The sequence below is a fragment of the Populus alba genome, chromosome 2 (genome assembly GCF_005239225.2).
Source record: "Populus alba chromosome 2, ASM523922v2, whole genome shotgun sequence".
NCBI classification, from domain to species: domain Eukaryota; kingdom Viridiplantae; phylum Streptophyta; class Magnoliopsida; order Malpighiales; family Salicaceae; genus Populus; species Populus alba.
In genome coordinates, this window is record NC_133285.1 from 11,096,213 (window position 1) to 11,110,654 (window position 14,442).

The 14,442-nt window shown below is 34.8% G+C and overlaps 2 protein-coding genes across 3 annotated transcripts; both read left to right on the top strand.

Annotated features, from left to right (window-relative positions):
* Nucleotides 1–3,501: 3,501 nt before the first annotated feature.
* Nucleotides 3,502–6,755, top strand: LOC118044495 (uncharacterized). 2 transcript variants are annotated; one of them, XM_035052803.2, is made up of 4 exons: nt 3,502–3,906; nt 4,249–4,829; nt 5,810–6,325; nt 6,414–6,755. In XM_035052803.2, the coding sequence occupies exons 1-4, from the start codon at nt 3,690–3,692 to the stop codon at nt 6,537–6,539; spliced, it is 1,440 nt and encodes a 479-aa protein (XP_034908694.1). In that variant the 5' UTR covers nt 3,502–3,689; the 3' UTR covers nt 6,540–6,755. The 2 variants fall into 2 exon arrangements, with proteins under 2 accessions (XP_034908694.1, XP_034908691.1); XM_035052800.2 differs by having other exon boundaries at nt 3,506–3,948.
* Nucleotides 6,756–9,410: 2,655 nt separating this feature from the next.
* Nucleotides 9,411–12,798, top strand: LOC118044496 (uncharacterized). Its single transcript, XM_035052804.2, has 3 exons — nt 9,411–9,678; nt 10,024–10,459; nt 10,688–12,798. Exons 2-3 carry the CDS (start codon nt 10,089–10,091, stop codon nt 12,603–12,605), a joined length of 2,289 nt encoding a protein of 762 aa, XP_034908695.1. The 5' UTR covers nt 9,411–9,678; nt 10,024–10,088; the 3' UTR covers nt 12,606–12,798.
* Nucleotides 12,799–14,442: the final 1,644 nt, after the last annotated feature.

The following is a 14,442-nucleotide window of genomic DNA, read 5'->3' on the forward strand; positions in this document are numbered from 1 at the left end:
TTTTCTTAGACCCAAACTAGATAAATTAAAAGTTGTCTTTCATGCTTCTTAAATGTTCAAAGCCCCTCTAGATTTATTTTGCTCCATATGTTATGAACAAGCTCATTCAATGCTTCTTTAAGTTTCTTTGTCGTAGCTCCTGTAATTGGCCCAATTGACACCTCCAATGAGTCGTTGGCATGAATATGCTTGGTTTTGGGCTAATCCGCATCACAGTATCTTGCATGTCTTGTCTAAATCCATACAATTGCAATTTATTCTGAAACTCCTTAAATGTATATTAAATTTTAAAGATAATTTATAAACAAACAATTAATTAATAATTCTAAGTTAGATTCGAGAAAACTATGTTTAAGATTAAGTATCGTTTCATGAAACTATGCTCCAATACTATGTTAAACACTTTAAAAAAATAAAGAGAAATGCATGAATAAGAGAGGAAAAAGCTAGGGTTTCATAGATACTGCATGGTGTAATCACTATAATCTAAAGGAATAGATTTAACATAAATATAAAGAAATTATATATAGATTAAACTAAAAAAAATATATATTATTCTACCCTTAACAAATAAAACAAAATAACCTTATATGTTTTAGTATCTATTTTAGAGACGAAATGATTCTTGTGTAATCCATGTAAATTTATCTAGATGAGAGCATCTCCAACATGTTCTTAAATTTTTCAATAACAAATTGAGAATTTATTAATAAAATTTATTTAATTAAAGATCAAAAGAATTATGTGTTTTATACGCCTTCTCCTTCTCACCTGGAAAATTATAAAATCTTCTCAATTTCTATAACCATCAAACTAAACTTGTTGGATTCCTATCTAAAGTTTTTGTTTTAAGTATATTTTAATATTTTAGATAGTAGTGGTTAATTTTTTATTTTTTAAAAAATTATTTTTAATATTATTATATCAAAACAATTAAAAAACAAAAAGAAAAAAGAAAAGGAAAAAAAGGAAGCGTTGACAGTTTAGAATGAGCCTACTCAAGGTATACTAGGTAGCAAGAGTTTCCCTAGTCCTTTCTTTCCATTAACCCGACAAGGCTTGTTTAATAGATTAAAATGCTCGAGACAGACAGGCTCATAATGTGGTAGCAGGTTGCGTATCGTTTGCCTCGTTGCAGTCTTGCCCGGCTCAACCCGTACCTGTTCCAGCCAGTGGCGTAGCCACATAGGAAATTAAGGGGGCAATTGCCCCCTTAATTTTTTTTTAAATTATTTTGATTTAAAAAAAATAGGTATTGATTTAATTATTTTGAATTAATTAAAAATTATATTATTTAATTGAATTAATTACGGTATGGAATTAAATTTTTTCACGAGATAAACAAACAAATATTTTAATTGTTATTAGTGAATAAATATTGATATTTGCAAAATTAAAGGTTGGTTTTTTCTAAAAAAAAAAGAAAAAAACTAATTTTTTATTTTTAAAAATAATATATTATGATAAATTTAAACTATCAATGATGATTCATATCTATGTGCATTATTTACAGCATGCTACATGGTAATGAGATATAAAATGGATTTTGATGAATTAATATGTATTTTATTATGAATTTCATATAGAAGATTTATAATTATTAAATAACTAAACTGAATTTTTTTATTATAAAAACTTAAAAAGAATAATTATAATGTAAGTTTTTTCATTTTAAAAGTATTTTTAAATTAATTTTACTTGATATAAGTTAGTATATTTGTTTCAAATTTAATTTTTAATATATATCTATATAATATAGTATTTATTAATTAATTTTCCCTCTTATTTTTAATGCTTAGGCTCCGCCACGGTTCCAGCCTACATTAAGAAAATTATTTAATTTTCTCAACGAAAATCATTACACTCATGAAATCCAGGCATTCAACAAGCTTCAATGATTCACTACCAAGTAAACAAACCTGTCTTCTTTTCCCCGTTCAGGAATTGCTTCGTTGATGCCTTAAGACATACACCAACAAATAATCATCACCAAGTTTTAACCTGTTTTTTTATTAGATTTTAAGAAAATATATTAAAAATTATTGTTTTTTTTTATTGTTTTTAGATTTTTATAATATACCAATATTATATTTTTCTATTTCTATTACAGACTGCTATCACTATCTCCTTGAAAATCCAGCCCCATCCACCGTCGGCAGGGTAAAGGAAACTAATGCTAGTGGAACACATGAGCCAATTGATGACATTTTCAGCGACTGATTTATTTTCTTTTCTGGGCGAAATAAGTCGTGCTAATTATTTATGTGACAAGAAAAATGGTGATAAAAGCCAACTTTCATAGTCTTGGACGCACTCGCCAGTTGTTTTGCTTGCAAATAAAACCACCACCAGCTCCGCCATTTTTCAAAGCATCCACCCAACTTTTATTCCTTTTGAGGGTTTTTTTAGGGTGCCCGTGACGGTGAATGTGTTTTTTTTTTTTTTTTAAATGTTGAAATAGTATTTCTTTTTTCCTTAAAAATTTATTAAGCGATCTAAAATTTCTTAAAATCTCCTTTACCCTTTGTTTTATATTCCTTTGTTTGCCCTATTTTCCACAAAAAGAACAACGCGGGTGCTGGACTTATCCTTCTTTTTAGGCCGTATCCAGTCCCTGTATATATATAAACCCCCACCGGTAACCAGCTAGTGTGTGGTGGGCCCCCCCACACCCAACTAATCCTAAGTACTAGCTTGTTACATAAGCCAACCAAACGACAAAACTGCTTTTAAAAAAATCAGAAAAATGCAAATTCCGTACAGTTACACTTGAAAAAAAGAAAAAGAAAAACACACTTGGGCCTGTGTATGCTGTCAACGGAAAAGAGAAATATAACTGGTGACCGACTCCCAACTGCCCGTTCCGGTAATGGGATGAGTTTTCAATTATTTTTTATTTTGAAATATATTAAAATAATATTTTTTATTTTTAAATTTTTATTTTCAATATTTTGAAATAAAAACAAAATATTTTCTTTTTTAGTTTTCAGAACACAGAAACTAACGGGCTTTGAATTTCATATAACTAAAACTCAAGCCAACAAAATTATGATAACATATTCTACTCATAGCAAGGGGTGTTAAAAAATATTTAAGAAATATGATTATAGTTATTTTTTAAAGTTATTTTTATTTAAAAATATATCAAAATAATATTTTTTTTATTTTTTAAAAATTACTTTTAATGTTGGGATATCAAAATAAATTGAAAATATAAAAAAAAAAAATAAAAAATGTAAATTTTAGCAAAAATCTAAAACTGGGCAGAATCTACTCTAACATATTAAAAAAAAAAAAGATCTTAGGACAGGAAAAAAAAGAAGAAATTGTGTTAAAATAAGTTAAAGATAACAAATCACACCATCTGGTGTATGGTATAATACATAAGTGATTTATACAATCATGACGCTAAATGTTATCGGCGTTAACAGTAAGATTTTCTAATACGATGACTCTGTTTCCATGGCTTTACTAATAATTAAACGACTATTATGCTTTTTACTTTGACCGCATGAATGGCTAGAATGGTTTTGCGACAATATGAACTTCGTTATCTACAGTCACTTCTTTTACACTAGAATCATATAGGAAATGACCACCATGACCTGCTGGCTCAGACCCCATCTAATACTAGTGTATAAATTACGACAGTTAGCTCTGTTTCTAAGGCAGCGAGCACCCATCTGGGAATGGCCATGGAAACCCATTTGCGTGTTGTGTTTTTCTTGGTAAATGTGGTTGTGCTGGGTGTTTCTGGCGCAGCCGGAGAAACAGCTGTCGGAGACCCGGGAATGAGAAGGGATGGTTTGAGAGTGGCCTTCGAAGCTTGGAATTTCTGCAATGAAGTTGGCCAAGAAGCTCCAGGCATGGGTAGCCCCAGAGCAGCTGATTGCTTTGACCTCTCAAGTAAGAACAAGCACCGTAGAAGGAAACACGCAGTATTGCAGAGTGGGTCTTTCTTTGTTACTATTCCTTTTCAATTATTGAGTTCTTTATTGCCAAAATCAACATCTAAATCTTTGTTGTTGCTCAAATGGGCGTGTTTACTCGAAGCTTCTATTCATTTGAAGGAAATGTTCATCACTATCATGGTTTTTCTTTTAATTTTCTTTAATCTAGCTTTTATACATAAACACACAAATAAATCAGTTCTTGTTCATGATGTATTTGACTCTTTTATCTGTTGCACTCAACTGTCTCCACTGTTTCTGTTATATGCATGCTAATTCTTTGTTAAAAATGAGGCAGGTTCTTTTCTGAAACACAAGGTAAGTGAAGCTGATAACAAACTCGGGGTAGGACAGCCTTTCCCAGGTATGGCCACAAAAGCCATAAACAATACCGACCTTTATGCAATGCAGAAGGAGCTATACCTGGGTTCATTATGTCAAGTTGAGGATACCCCGAATCCATGGCAGTTTTGGATGGTCATGCTTAAAAATGGAAACTATGACACAACTTCCGGTTTGTGTCCAAGGAATGGGAAAAAGGTCCCTCCTTTTAGTCCGGGAAGGTTTCCTTGTTTTGGAAAGGGTTGTATGAATCAACCCATGTTGCATCATCAGCAGACTAAGCTTTCGGATGGTGGTATAATGAGAGGAAGTTTCAATGGGACATATGATTTGGGTTCTGACATTGGAAGTGGACTTGATGGAATCTCTTTTTATGAAGTGGTTTGGGAAAAAACAGTTCGTAATGGAAGCTGGGTCTTTAGCCACAAGCTCAAGACTTCAAAGAAGTACCCATGGCTGATGCTGTACCTCAGAGCTGATGCAACTACAGGATTTTCTGGAGGGTATCACTATGACACAAGAGGAATGCTCAAAATTGTAAGTAGAAACTGTTTGAAATATTTTTTTCCTCCTCAATTTCAAAGCAAATCCAGTCATCTTCACAGATTAAAACTAAGCTGCACTAGAAAATACGTATGAGTTCGCCTTTCTATATTCAGTTATTCATTACTTAGTAAAGGAAAAGAAAACAGGAGAAGGTACTCTGGTGTGTCTTGATGATGAAGGTGTATTCTTGTGGCTTGGCAGATAGAGATTTGTTTTGTTTCTTGTTAATGAAAATTGATATTTGTTTTATTTCTTGTTTATTAAAATTGATCACTTTGTCATAGGAAACAATCAATGATTGGACCTACCCGGAATATTAAATCAGGGTATCAAAATGATTTTGGTTAGCTGTCTCTGTCCTTTACAGCCATTTTGGAACTCGGTTATTCATCTGATATTTTACTATTTTCAAGCTCATATCTAACAAAATGGTCAAAATCCAGTTGATTCTTAATCCATATTGTAAACTTCTACTGGGATTTGTCCAACTAGCACTGTTTCTATAGGCCTTGAAAGATTTGGTGGAGGTCACGGGCCTCGTAATCTTTTTATAATCATAGGACACGAGAAGCTTCAGCCATTTGGACATGGTTGCAAGTGCACACTTCCTTTACTTAACAAGTCTTGTGATGGATGGCACCACCGGTCTTGAGGTTGCAGGTTTGATTAGGAAGACAAAAGGAACTGATACGTAGTAAATTTGGAGACTTGTTCCTATCCTTGTTCGGTAAGCTCTTAAATATACGTGTCAGTATACAAAAGAGCACATACTTAGTCATGAAGATATTGATTATGTGTTTTGTGTTTGCTCTGATACTCATTCGTGTAAAATGAAACTACGTGATAAAATTACTAAATCAGTTTGCCTGGATTCAGATCAGTATGAACCACAGTAGAGTAACAAATTACACCAGTCCTGCTTTTTGTATGATTGTCCCCCTGAAATTAGTAACAAGTTAGCTGTCTTGCAGCTTCCAGAATCACCTAATTTCAAGGTCAGAGTGACTTTGGATGTGAAACAAGGGGGAGGACCCAAGAGCCAGTTCTATTTGATAGATATCGGGAGCTGTTGGAAGAACAATGGTGCTCCATGCGATGGAGATGTGCTTACCGACATAACCAGATACAGTGAGATGATTATCAATCCTGAAACTCCAGCTTGGTGCAGTCCCACAAATCTAGGAAACTGCCCACCATACCACATTACTCCAAACAACACAAAAATTTACAGAAATGATACAGCTAACTTCCCGTATGGGGCGTATCACTACTACTGTGCTCCAGAGAATGCTCAATTTTTAGAGAAACCTGTCAGCACTTGTGATCCCTACAGCAATCCTCAGGCACAAGAGCTAGTTCAGTTGCTGCCTCATCCTATATGGGCTGACTATGGCTATCCAACAAAACAAGGGGATGGTTGGGTTGGGGATGCCAGAACTTGGGAGCTTGATGTGGGTGAGCTAGCAAGCAGACTTTACTTCTATCAGGTCAGTAGTCAAACAACCTCTTTTAGGTGTAAATGCTATAAAAGTGATGAACAACCAGATAGTCACCATTTTAGTTCTTTCACTGCAGGATCCAGGTACCCCTCCTGCTAGAAGAATATGGAGATCCATCGACATGGGTACTGAGATTTTTGTTAGCGACAAAGATGAAGTAGCGGAGTGGACTATTAGTGATTTTGATGTTACTTTCACATAATTTGTGTTCAAAATTCTTTTTTCTTTCAGAAAAATCCCTTTCGAGATTAAAAGGGGAAAGGGGTACAATGATAATTTAGAAAGCTGGGATTGGAGTTGCCAAAAAAACCCGCAAGGGCCTGGCATTCTTGTGCTGTGAGGCACGTCATCGCATCCAATTGTATCCCGAAACATCAATTAATGTGAAAGAAATATGAACTGTGTCAATTTTATTGCATCTCCCCAGTATTTTGTTTCAAGTATAGAAGTCATCTTCTTCTCATGCAATGACGCGTGATCTACTCGCCAGGAAGGAAAAGCAACCGTGCAGCTTTCCTCGACTGTTAGGACAATAATTTCCTGGAGTGCGAAACCGGTCTTACCATGTGGTCATTTTAATTGTGGGACACGTGTCATTCTAATTTGGACCTAGGTGGATTGGCCCTACCATGTGGTTGACCTAACTCAGTACCAAACTGGTCAGAACAACACGGCAGAGAAATTTCACGGGAGCTAAAGCCAAGTTCAAGTGCTATATTCGTACATGGCTTGAACTGCATTAATTCCTTACAGCTAGCATAATAAAATAATAATAATAATTAATGGCTGCACCTTCCTCTTTCAAGTTTCGATCCCATTCTTTAAGGTTAAATGTATGCCTTAGCTTAGTTAACTTTTAATTAGTCTGTCGGAATAGAAAAGCACAGAGATAATTTTTTTTTTTTGAAAGTATTTAAATTTAATTTAAATTATTATAAAAATATATTTATTTTATATCTCAGTTAATATTTTTTTTATTAAATATATTTTTATATTTATTTTTTTTTTCAAGATATTAACCAATTAGTTATATATGTTTTGTAAACACCAAACTGTCAAAATTGTGTTTTTCAGCCTGAGCAAACACATAAGATAAATACACGATTCATGTGGTGTTGGTTGAAGTAAAACTAACAAGGGAGGGAACAAACTTTGAAGTGTGTAATTTAACCGTTAAATTTTAGATTTATAATTTAGAGATCACTAGTTCGAGTCAGATTCTATTGAATTAATCGATGTACATATAAGTTGTACTAGACACCCATATTAATAATAATAAAAAATAACAATAATAGACAACATTGAGATAAGTTTAGTGTAAATTAAAAACATAAAAAAAAAATAAATAAAAAGGCTCAGTGTTTGATTATATACATAAACATATTAGTTTGCTATTATAAAATTTCAATCTTACCCTTCTAATAAAAAATCTTGGACTAGATATTGGCTATTGGGAGTAAAATAGTATTTTACAAGGTTCATTAATTATTGTTGGATTAATTAGGGGCATATAGATCTTTTCAACTTTTTTAACCCAGAAAAATAACTAAATTACCGTTCAAAGCAAGAATTAATTAATTAACATAATTCTATGGATGTTTTAGTATCTTTTCACCTTTTCAAATTGCAATAAGATTTCTCAAAAGTAAAAGTTCTTTAATTGACATCTAGGTTTTTTTTATATATATTTTTATCATGATTTTATTTTGTTATAATCAAGTTGACTAGGAACAATTTAATATTTTATTAAATATAAATATTATAAAAAGTGGTTAATACTTACATTATAAGCATCAGTACGTTGGTTGTTGTTGCAAGCTCTTTGAGCAACATGTTCGACATCTTTTAATGGTTAAAAGTTGGCTTTCGAACCAACATTAGAATCGTCTCGGCGGCCTCTTCATGTTTGGGAGACACATGTTGTCAACAAACTTCTAGTTTGGTGCTAATGACCTTTTCTTTCATTCTTTTCTTTTTCTTTATCAATTTCCATAATTGACCCTTTTATTTTTTTACAACAACCCTTCAATTTGTTTTTCCTCAATTTGTGGTCAAGTTCTTTTTATTATATTTTTTTTATTTAAAATAATTTATAAAATTAGATTTTTTTTTCAATTTCATCCACCAATTTTTAATGTCATATTTAATCTTTATTCTTTTGATTGCTACTTGTTTCATTTGATATAATTTTTAAAAATATGTTTTTTAGATTTCATCCTCCTTCAATTTTTTATTTATTAGATTTAATCTCTATTTTTTATTGTTATTTTTTTTACTCTGATAATTTTTTAAAATTGATTTTTTTTTTTCAAGTTTCATCTTTCAATATTAAATTGATTGAAAATTGAGTTTCTTGATTGAATCTATGATTTTACGAGTTATGAGTTTGGAAAATTATCTCAAGTTTTGATGATTTGTTCTGCTTTACTTCGTGTTATTTTTCTCTTTTTCTTAAGTTTTTTTTTTTAGTTCCATCATTTGACATTTTTTTAATTGGGATTGAGATGTTTTTTTATTTGCTTTCTATAGAATTTTTCACTTAATTTTAAAAATGAACATAATTTATCTCTGAATCTTTTTATCTATCGTTCTTTGTTAAATTTAACTTTTTTTAAAAAGATTTTGTTTTTGAATAAAATTAAATGAATTGATTAAATATAAATATGAGATACTCACTTTAAAATATTTTATTTGATTTGTTTCTGGGGTTGTTGCAATATTTTATTTGATTTGTTTCTGGGGTTGTTGCTGTGGTAACACGTGCAGTTTTTTTCAGTGTTGTCATACAATTTTTCATATTGATGGGTGAGCTCTTTCTAATTATGAGGTGACGTCACAATGGTTATTGCATCCGGAGTTCGAGTGGGAACAAGAAGTCCTGACTGATCTGCATTCAACCAGGCCCACAATTAGATTACACGGCCCACCTATGAGATTGCACTCTCCAGCCTAGTAAACCGACAATAGGCCCACATTTAAAGCCCAAAAACAATGAAAACGAGGAGTGAATTTGTCTTTTTTTTTATTTATATATAAAGGTCAGCCACTCTTTTTTATGGTAATTTGCGTTTTCATCCAACTCTCGGTACTTTTGAGAATTTTGACAGAGAGAGAGAGGAGAGAGATCCCTAAAAGTCCAAAACCTAACCTCGAAATTTCCAATCAATCCAAAACCACAATTTTATTTCAATTCACCTCCTTCACCATCAAAACCCAAAACCCACCTTAATTCAAACCCTAAACCCCCCCCCCCCCAAAATCTTAAATCTAAGGTTTCTTTTCTTCTTCAATGGAGTAAAAGCTAAGGGTTTTTGGCCTTGTCTTGCAATTTCAGCTCCGGGGTCAGTTTGTTTCCCTTTCTTTTCTTTTGATTGTTTTTCTATCAAAGTTATTTTATTTTCGTTCTACATTGTTGTCATATGTTGAATTTAGGTTTGCTCCTGCGTTCAAATTTTTTTATTTCATAATTTGCAAGAAAGAAAGCTTTTTGTTTTTTTTTAATTAACAATTGCTTACCATGCTTAATGTTTGACCCTGCTGAATAGTCCTGTGACTGCGTACAAAGGATATCAATTGTCAAGATTTGTGTATTTCAAATTTTATAATTTGTTACAGCTAGCTATGTCTTGTTTAGAACTGGATTTCCATTGATTAATTAATTAATTTTTTTATTCTTTTCTGGACAGATTATTTGTTTTGGTCTTATTGAATTCGATAATTGACACTTGCGGCAAAGAATTGGAAAAAAGTGATGAGTAACCCTATTGTGATATGTCAATCTGGTGGGAAGTTTACCACTGCTAGTGATGGTTCCTTGTCATATGTTGGTGGAGATGCCCATGCTATTAGTGTAAGTCGTGAGACTAAATTTGATGATTTGAGGTCAGAGATGGCTGATATGTGGAAGTATGGAGCTGATTCAATGACCATCAAGTACTTTCTGCCCAATAACATGCGGACTCTGATCACGATTTCGAGTGACAAAGACCTTCAACGATTCCTTGATTTTCATGGAAACTCGGTGACCGTGGATGTATTTGTCATTAAGAATGAGAGCTCAACAGCTTTAGCCTCAGTTATGCCTAGTACAACTGGAGCCCTGATTACAACTCCACGTAAAAGGTAATTTGCATATCTTCTTAAAATGTGGAAGAGGAAGGTTTATGTTGCTTTCCTCTGTTGAATGGATCGCCTAGCTTCTGATGGTATTCTTAAAATGTTGGCAAGGGTCTGATCTTTGATTTGAACTGTAATGAGATGCTGCTGACCATGTGGATATAATTGTTTCCAAACTGATGTAATTGTCATACTTGTGTTTTATTTCATGTTAATGCATGATTGGTCTTGCAGGGCCAGCAAGAAGAGATTGGTCCAACAAGAGACCCCTCTCAATGTTACACCTGTTGCTGCTGCTCCCGCTCCCGCTCCTGCTCCTGCTTTTCTTGCTTCTGCTCCTGCTTCTGAGAATGCTGGGCGATTCAACACCTTGGCTGCAGCTGCTGGTGAAATTGAGAGTGTTGGACAGCTGAAACGTGTTAAGTTATGGGAGAATTGCATAACTGGTCTTCACCAGCAGTTTAATAATGTCCGTGAAGTCCGTGATGCTTTACGCAAGTATTCCATTGCTCAGGGATTCACAGTCAAGTTTAAGAAAAATGATAGTATGCGTGTAAGTGTCAAGTGTAGTGTTGATGGCTGCCCTTGGAGGATTTTTGCATCAAGGTTGTCTACCACACACTTATTCCGAATTAAGAGGCTGAATGAAATCCATACATGTGGAGCTGGTACTGGTACAGATAGTCATCCTCGAGCCTCAAAGAAAGTAGTGGAAGGTATCGTCAAAGAAAAGTTGCATGATAGTCCTAATGTCAAACCCAAGGAAATTGCTAATCAAATTCAGCAGGAATTTGGAATTGAATTGAGATATTCACAGGTTCGACGTTGGATGGAGGCTGCCACAGAGGAGATTCAGGGTTCATACAGAGAGGCCTACAATCAATTACCATGGTTGTGCGAGAAGATTGTAGAGACAAATCCGGGTACTGCTGTCTCTCTTAACACCAGGGAGGACCTGAGTTTTCATCGTCTATTTGTTGCCTTTCATGCTTCACTACATGGTTTTCAGAGTGGTTGTCGCCCCTTGCTTTTCCTTGATACTATGAGCCTGCAATCAAAATATCAATCAGAATTGCTGACTGCAGCGGCAGTGGATGGAAATTATGGTATTTTCCCTGTTGCTTTTGCTATTGTGGATGTGGTGAGTGGTGATAACTGGCATTGGTTTTTGGTACAGTTGAAATCTGCACTTCCAACACTTCAGCCAATAACATTTGTGGCAGATAGACAGATGGCACTAGGACAGTCAATTTCTGTGGTTTTTGAGAATTCTTACCATGCTTATTGCCTTCGCTATCTGGCAGAAGAGTTGAAGAGGGATCTTAAGGGTCCGTGCATTCATGAAATTATTGGTGTCATCGTTGGACATCTTTTCGATGCTGCATATGCTCCCACACTTGATGCATTTAGAAAGTGCATCGAAAGCATCAAGAGTATTTCACCCGAAGCTTATGAATGGATTTTGCAAAGTGAGCCCGTGCACTGGGCAAACTCATTTTTTGAAGGTGCAAGGTACAACCATATAACATCAGGCATTGCTGAGTCGTTTTATAGTTGGTTAACTGAGCTCACGGCATTACCAGTAACGAAGATTATTGATACCATTCGCCATAAATTGATGGAGCTAATTTACACTCGAAAGGTGGATTCAGATCAGTGGCTTACAAGATTAACTCCATCTGTGGAGGATAAATTGCAGAAAGAGATTCTCAAGGCACAGTCGCTTCAAGTTATGTTTTCACCCAGTAACACTTTTGAGGTGCAAGATTTTTTGGGTGCAGTTAATGTTGTTAACATAGATGCCTGGGACTGCAGTTGCAGGGAATGGCAACTTAATGGTTTCCCGTGTTCGCATGCTGTGGCGGTGCTTCAACACATTGGTAGGGATGTATATGATTACTGCTCCAAATTTTATACAACTGAAGCTTATCGCTTAACATATTCTGAATCAATAAAGCCTGTTCCAACAGTGGATAAGCCTGCACCTCAAGAATTGTCAGAGGTTCAGGTACTTCCTTCCCCTCTTCGTCGAATCTCTGGCTCTCCCAAAAAGAGAAGAATTCGGTCAAGAGGAGTGGTTAAAAGGCCACTGCATTGCAGCAGGTGCAAAGGAGAAGGCCACAATAAAGTATCATGCACTGTGGCCTATTAGATGTATCACGTTTTCTAGAGCTGTACCTTAAATTCATTAAGCACATGTCAGATAGATCGATATCAGGCTGCCTGTTTAGTTTTAGGGATAGGTTAGACGGGAAAGGAGGTTGAACTCTGATGCAAGTGTGACTTTTAAGGGTTTGTATCGGATTATGCAATGCTTTAATTTTAGTGTGGCATTTGTTCTGCTCTCTTGATTTCGATGGTAAATCCATGTTTTTTCTGCCTTCTGGTTTCCGTGGGAGCAAATCAGAATCTACATTTTACTCCATTGGCAGGACGACAAGTCTGCAACCTGCTCTTCGCGGACCTAATTTCAGTTTCATAAAATCAAATATCCGTTCACCAGTGAAGGATCTTGGAGATTTCGGTTGTTAGAAGTAACTCTATTAATATTTCCAATCAAGTCCCCTATAAAATAATTGTTTATGAATATGATTGCGGAATTTGTATAAAGAAGATAGTAAAGAGTTACATTTTTGTTTTTGTTTTTAAATAATTGCATGTGACAATCAGTATGATTAAGAATGGTTTAATTACTTTTGTTAATGACTTGAGTTTCACAAGTACAAAAAAGAGTGCAGTACGCATTCCCTGGAAACCCTAATCTGATTAGTACTGAAAGGAGGCAGTACAGGGTTAGCTAGTCCAAGTAGAACTGGTAGTACATGTCTGTACTATAATGCTTTGCCTTGTTGACTTATAAAAGCCCCATGGACAGCATGGTCCCAAATCACCCAAGGGGAAGCGTGTTCCAAAACTTTATTGTAAGCTTTTTTTGTAAGGAGAAGGCTGAGGCTTTGAGAGGTTACTTTTGGTGGTGGCAGTAGCTGGCATGGTATGGAAGCACAACGAAAGGTGAAGGTACGTAAACAGGGATCGTGGGGAGAGGGAGCAGAAAGAGACACATGAAGACGGGGAACAGGCAGAGCATGGATGGAGCTACTAACAGAAGTACCTGTTTTGGCCCTACCCATGCACTGCCTCTTCCCTGGCTTGTGGCTCTTCTTTTTCTCCTCCCTTCTTTTGTTTCCATTAACTTTTTTTTTTTTTTTCCTGTCACTTAATTTAGAACTGTGATAAGCGAAATGTAGCAGCAGCAGCTGCATTTTATTCAACAAGAAGAAAAAAATCGTCCTAGCACTGACCATTAGTGATTTATCACATCATAGTATTAAATGCTATTTATTTGTTGCTCTTTTTAGCCCTAACTTTCTGCAGAGAAAATAATCCTTATGATCGAAATAACAAATGTATGTAGGAAGCGTTTTTCGCTTCCACCGTAGTGAGTTCAGCACCATCAGAGGCTTCATTGATGGGGACAGATTTGTACAACCATTCCTTCTTTGTTTACCTCCAAACAACAAATCAATGGTGATATCAAATTTTGAGTCTCCAGGCAGATGAAGCTGCTACATTTTGACGAGTTTATATATCATAAGAATAGAGTATCATGTGGTTCCTTTTATGTATTTGAATCACTGAGATAATGTAAAGCTTGTTGTTATCTTTGGCCGATGGTAAATTCGCCCATGAGGATATGAATATGGTCACTTGCTGCAGTCAGAACAATTTTCCAGGGATAGACGTCCTTTGAAGACAGCTCCTCTAAGCATGAAGCTCGAGATAAAAAAAAAAAAAAAAAAAAAAAAGGGGTTGAATTGTTTATTCCCGTTTTCTGCCGGCCCTTGTAACATTATAGATCAAAACGTTGCCATATGAGCTGCCAGGAAAAACCAAGGCATTGATCAATAGCAATGGAGATCTTTGTTTGGACACTAAAAAGCTTAGAATCAACTTCTAAGTACAGGCGAGAATTCCTTGTAACCTCCTGA

Bases quoted from the DNA above. Each gene is read 5' to 3' on its own strand.
- LOC118044495 (XM_035052800.2), top strand. From the start codon at position 3,690: ATGGCCATGGAAACCCATTTGCGTGTTGTGTTTTTCTTGGTAAATGTG. The intron at 4,830-5,809 runs GTAAGTAGAAAC...GCTGTCTTGCAG, and splicing joins CAAGAGGAATGCTCAAAATT to CTTCCAGAATCACCTAATTT. The intron at 6,326-6,413 runs GTCAGTAGTCAA...CTTTCACTGCAG, and splicing joins GCAGACTTTACTTCTATCAG to GATCCAGGTACCCCTCCTGC.
- LOC118044496 (XM_035052804.2), top strand. From the start codon at position 10,089: ATGAGTAACCCTATTGTGATATGTCAATCTGGTGGGAAGTTTACCACT. The intron at 10,460-10,687 runs GTAATTTGCATA...TTGGTCTTGCAG, and splicing joins ATTACAACTCCACGTAAAAG to GGCCAGCAAGAAGAGATTGG.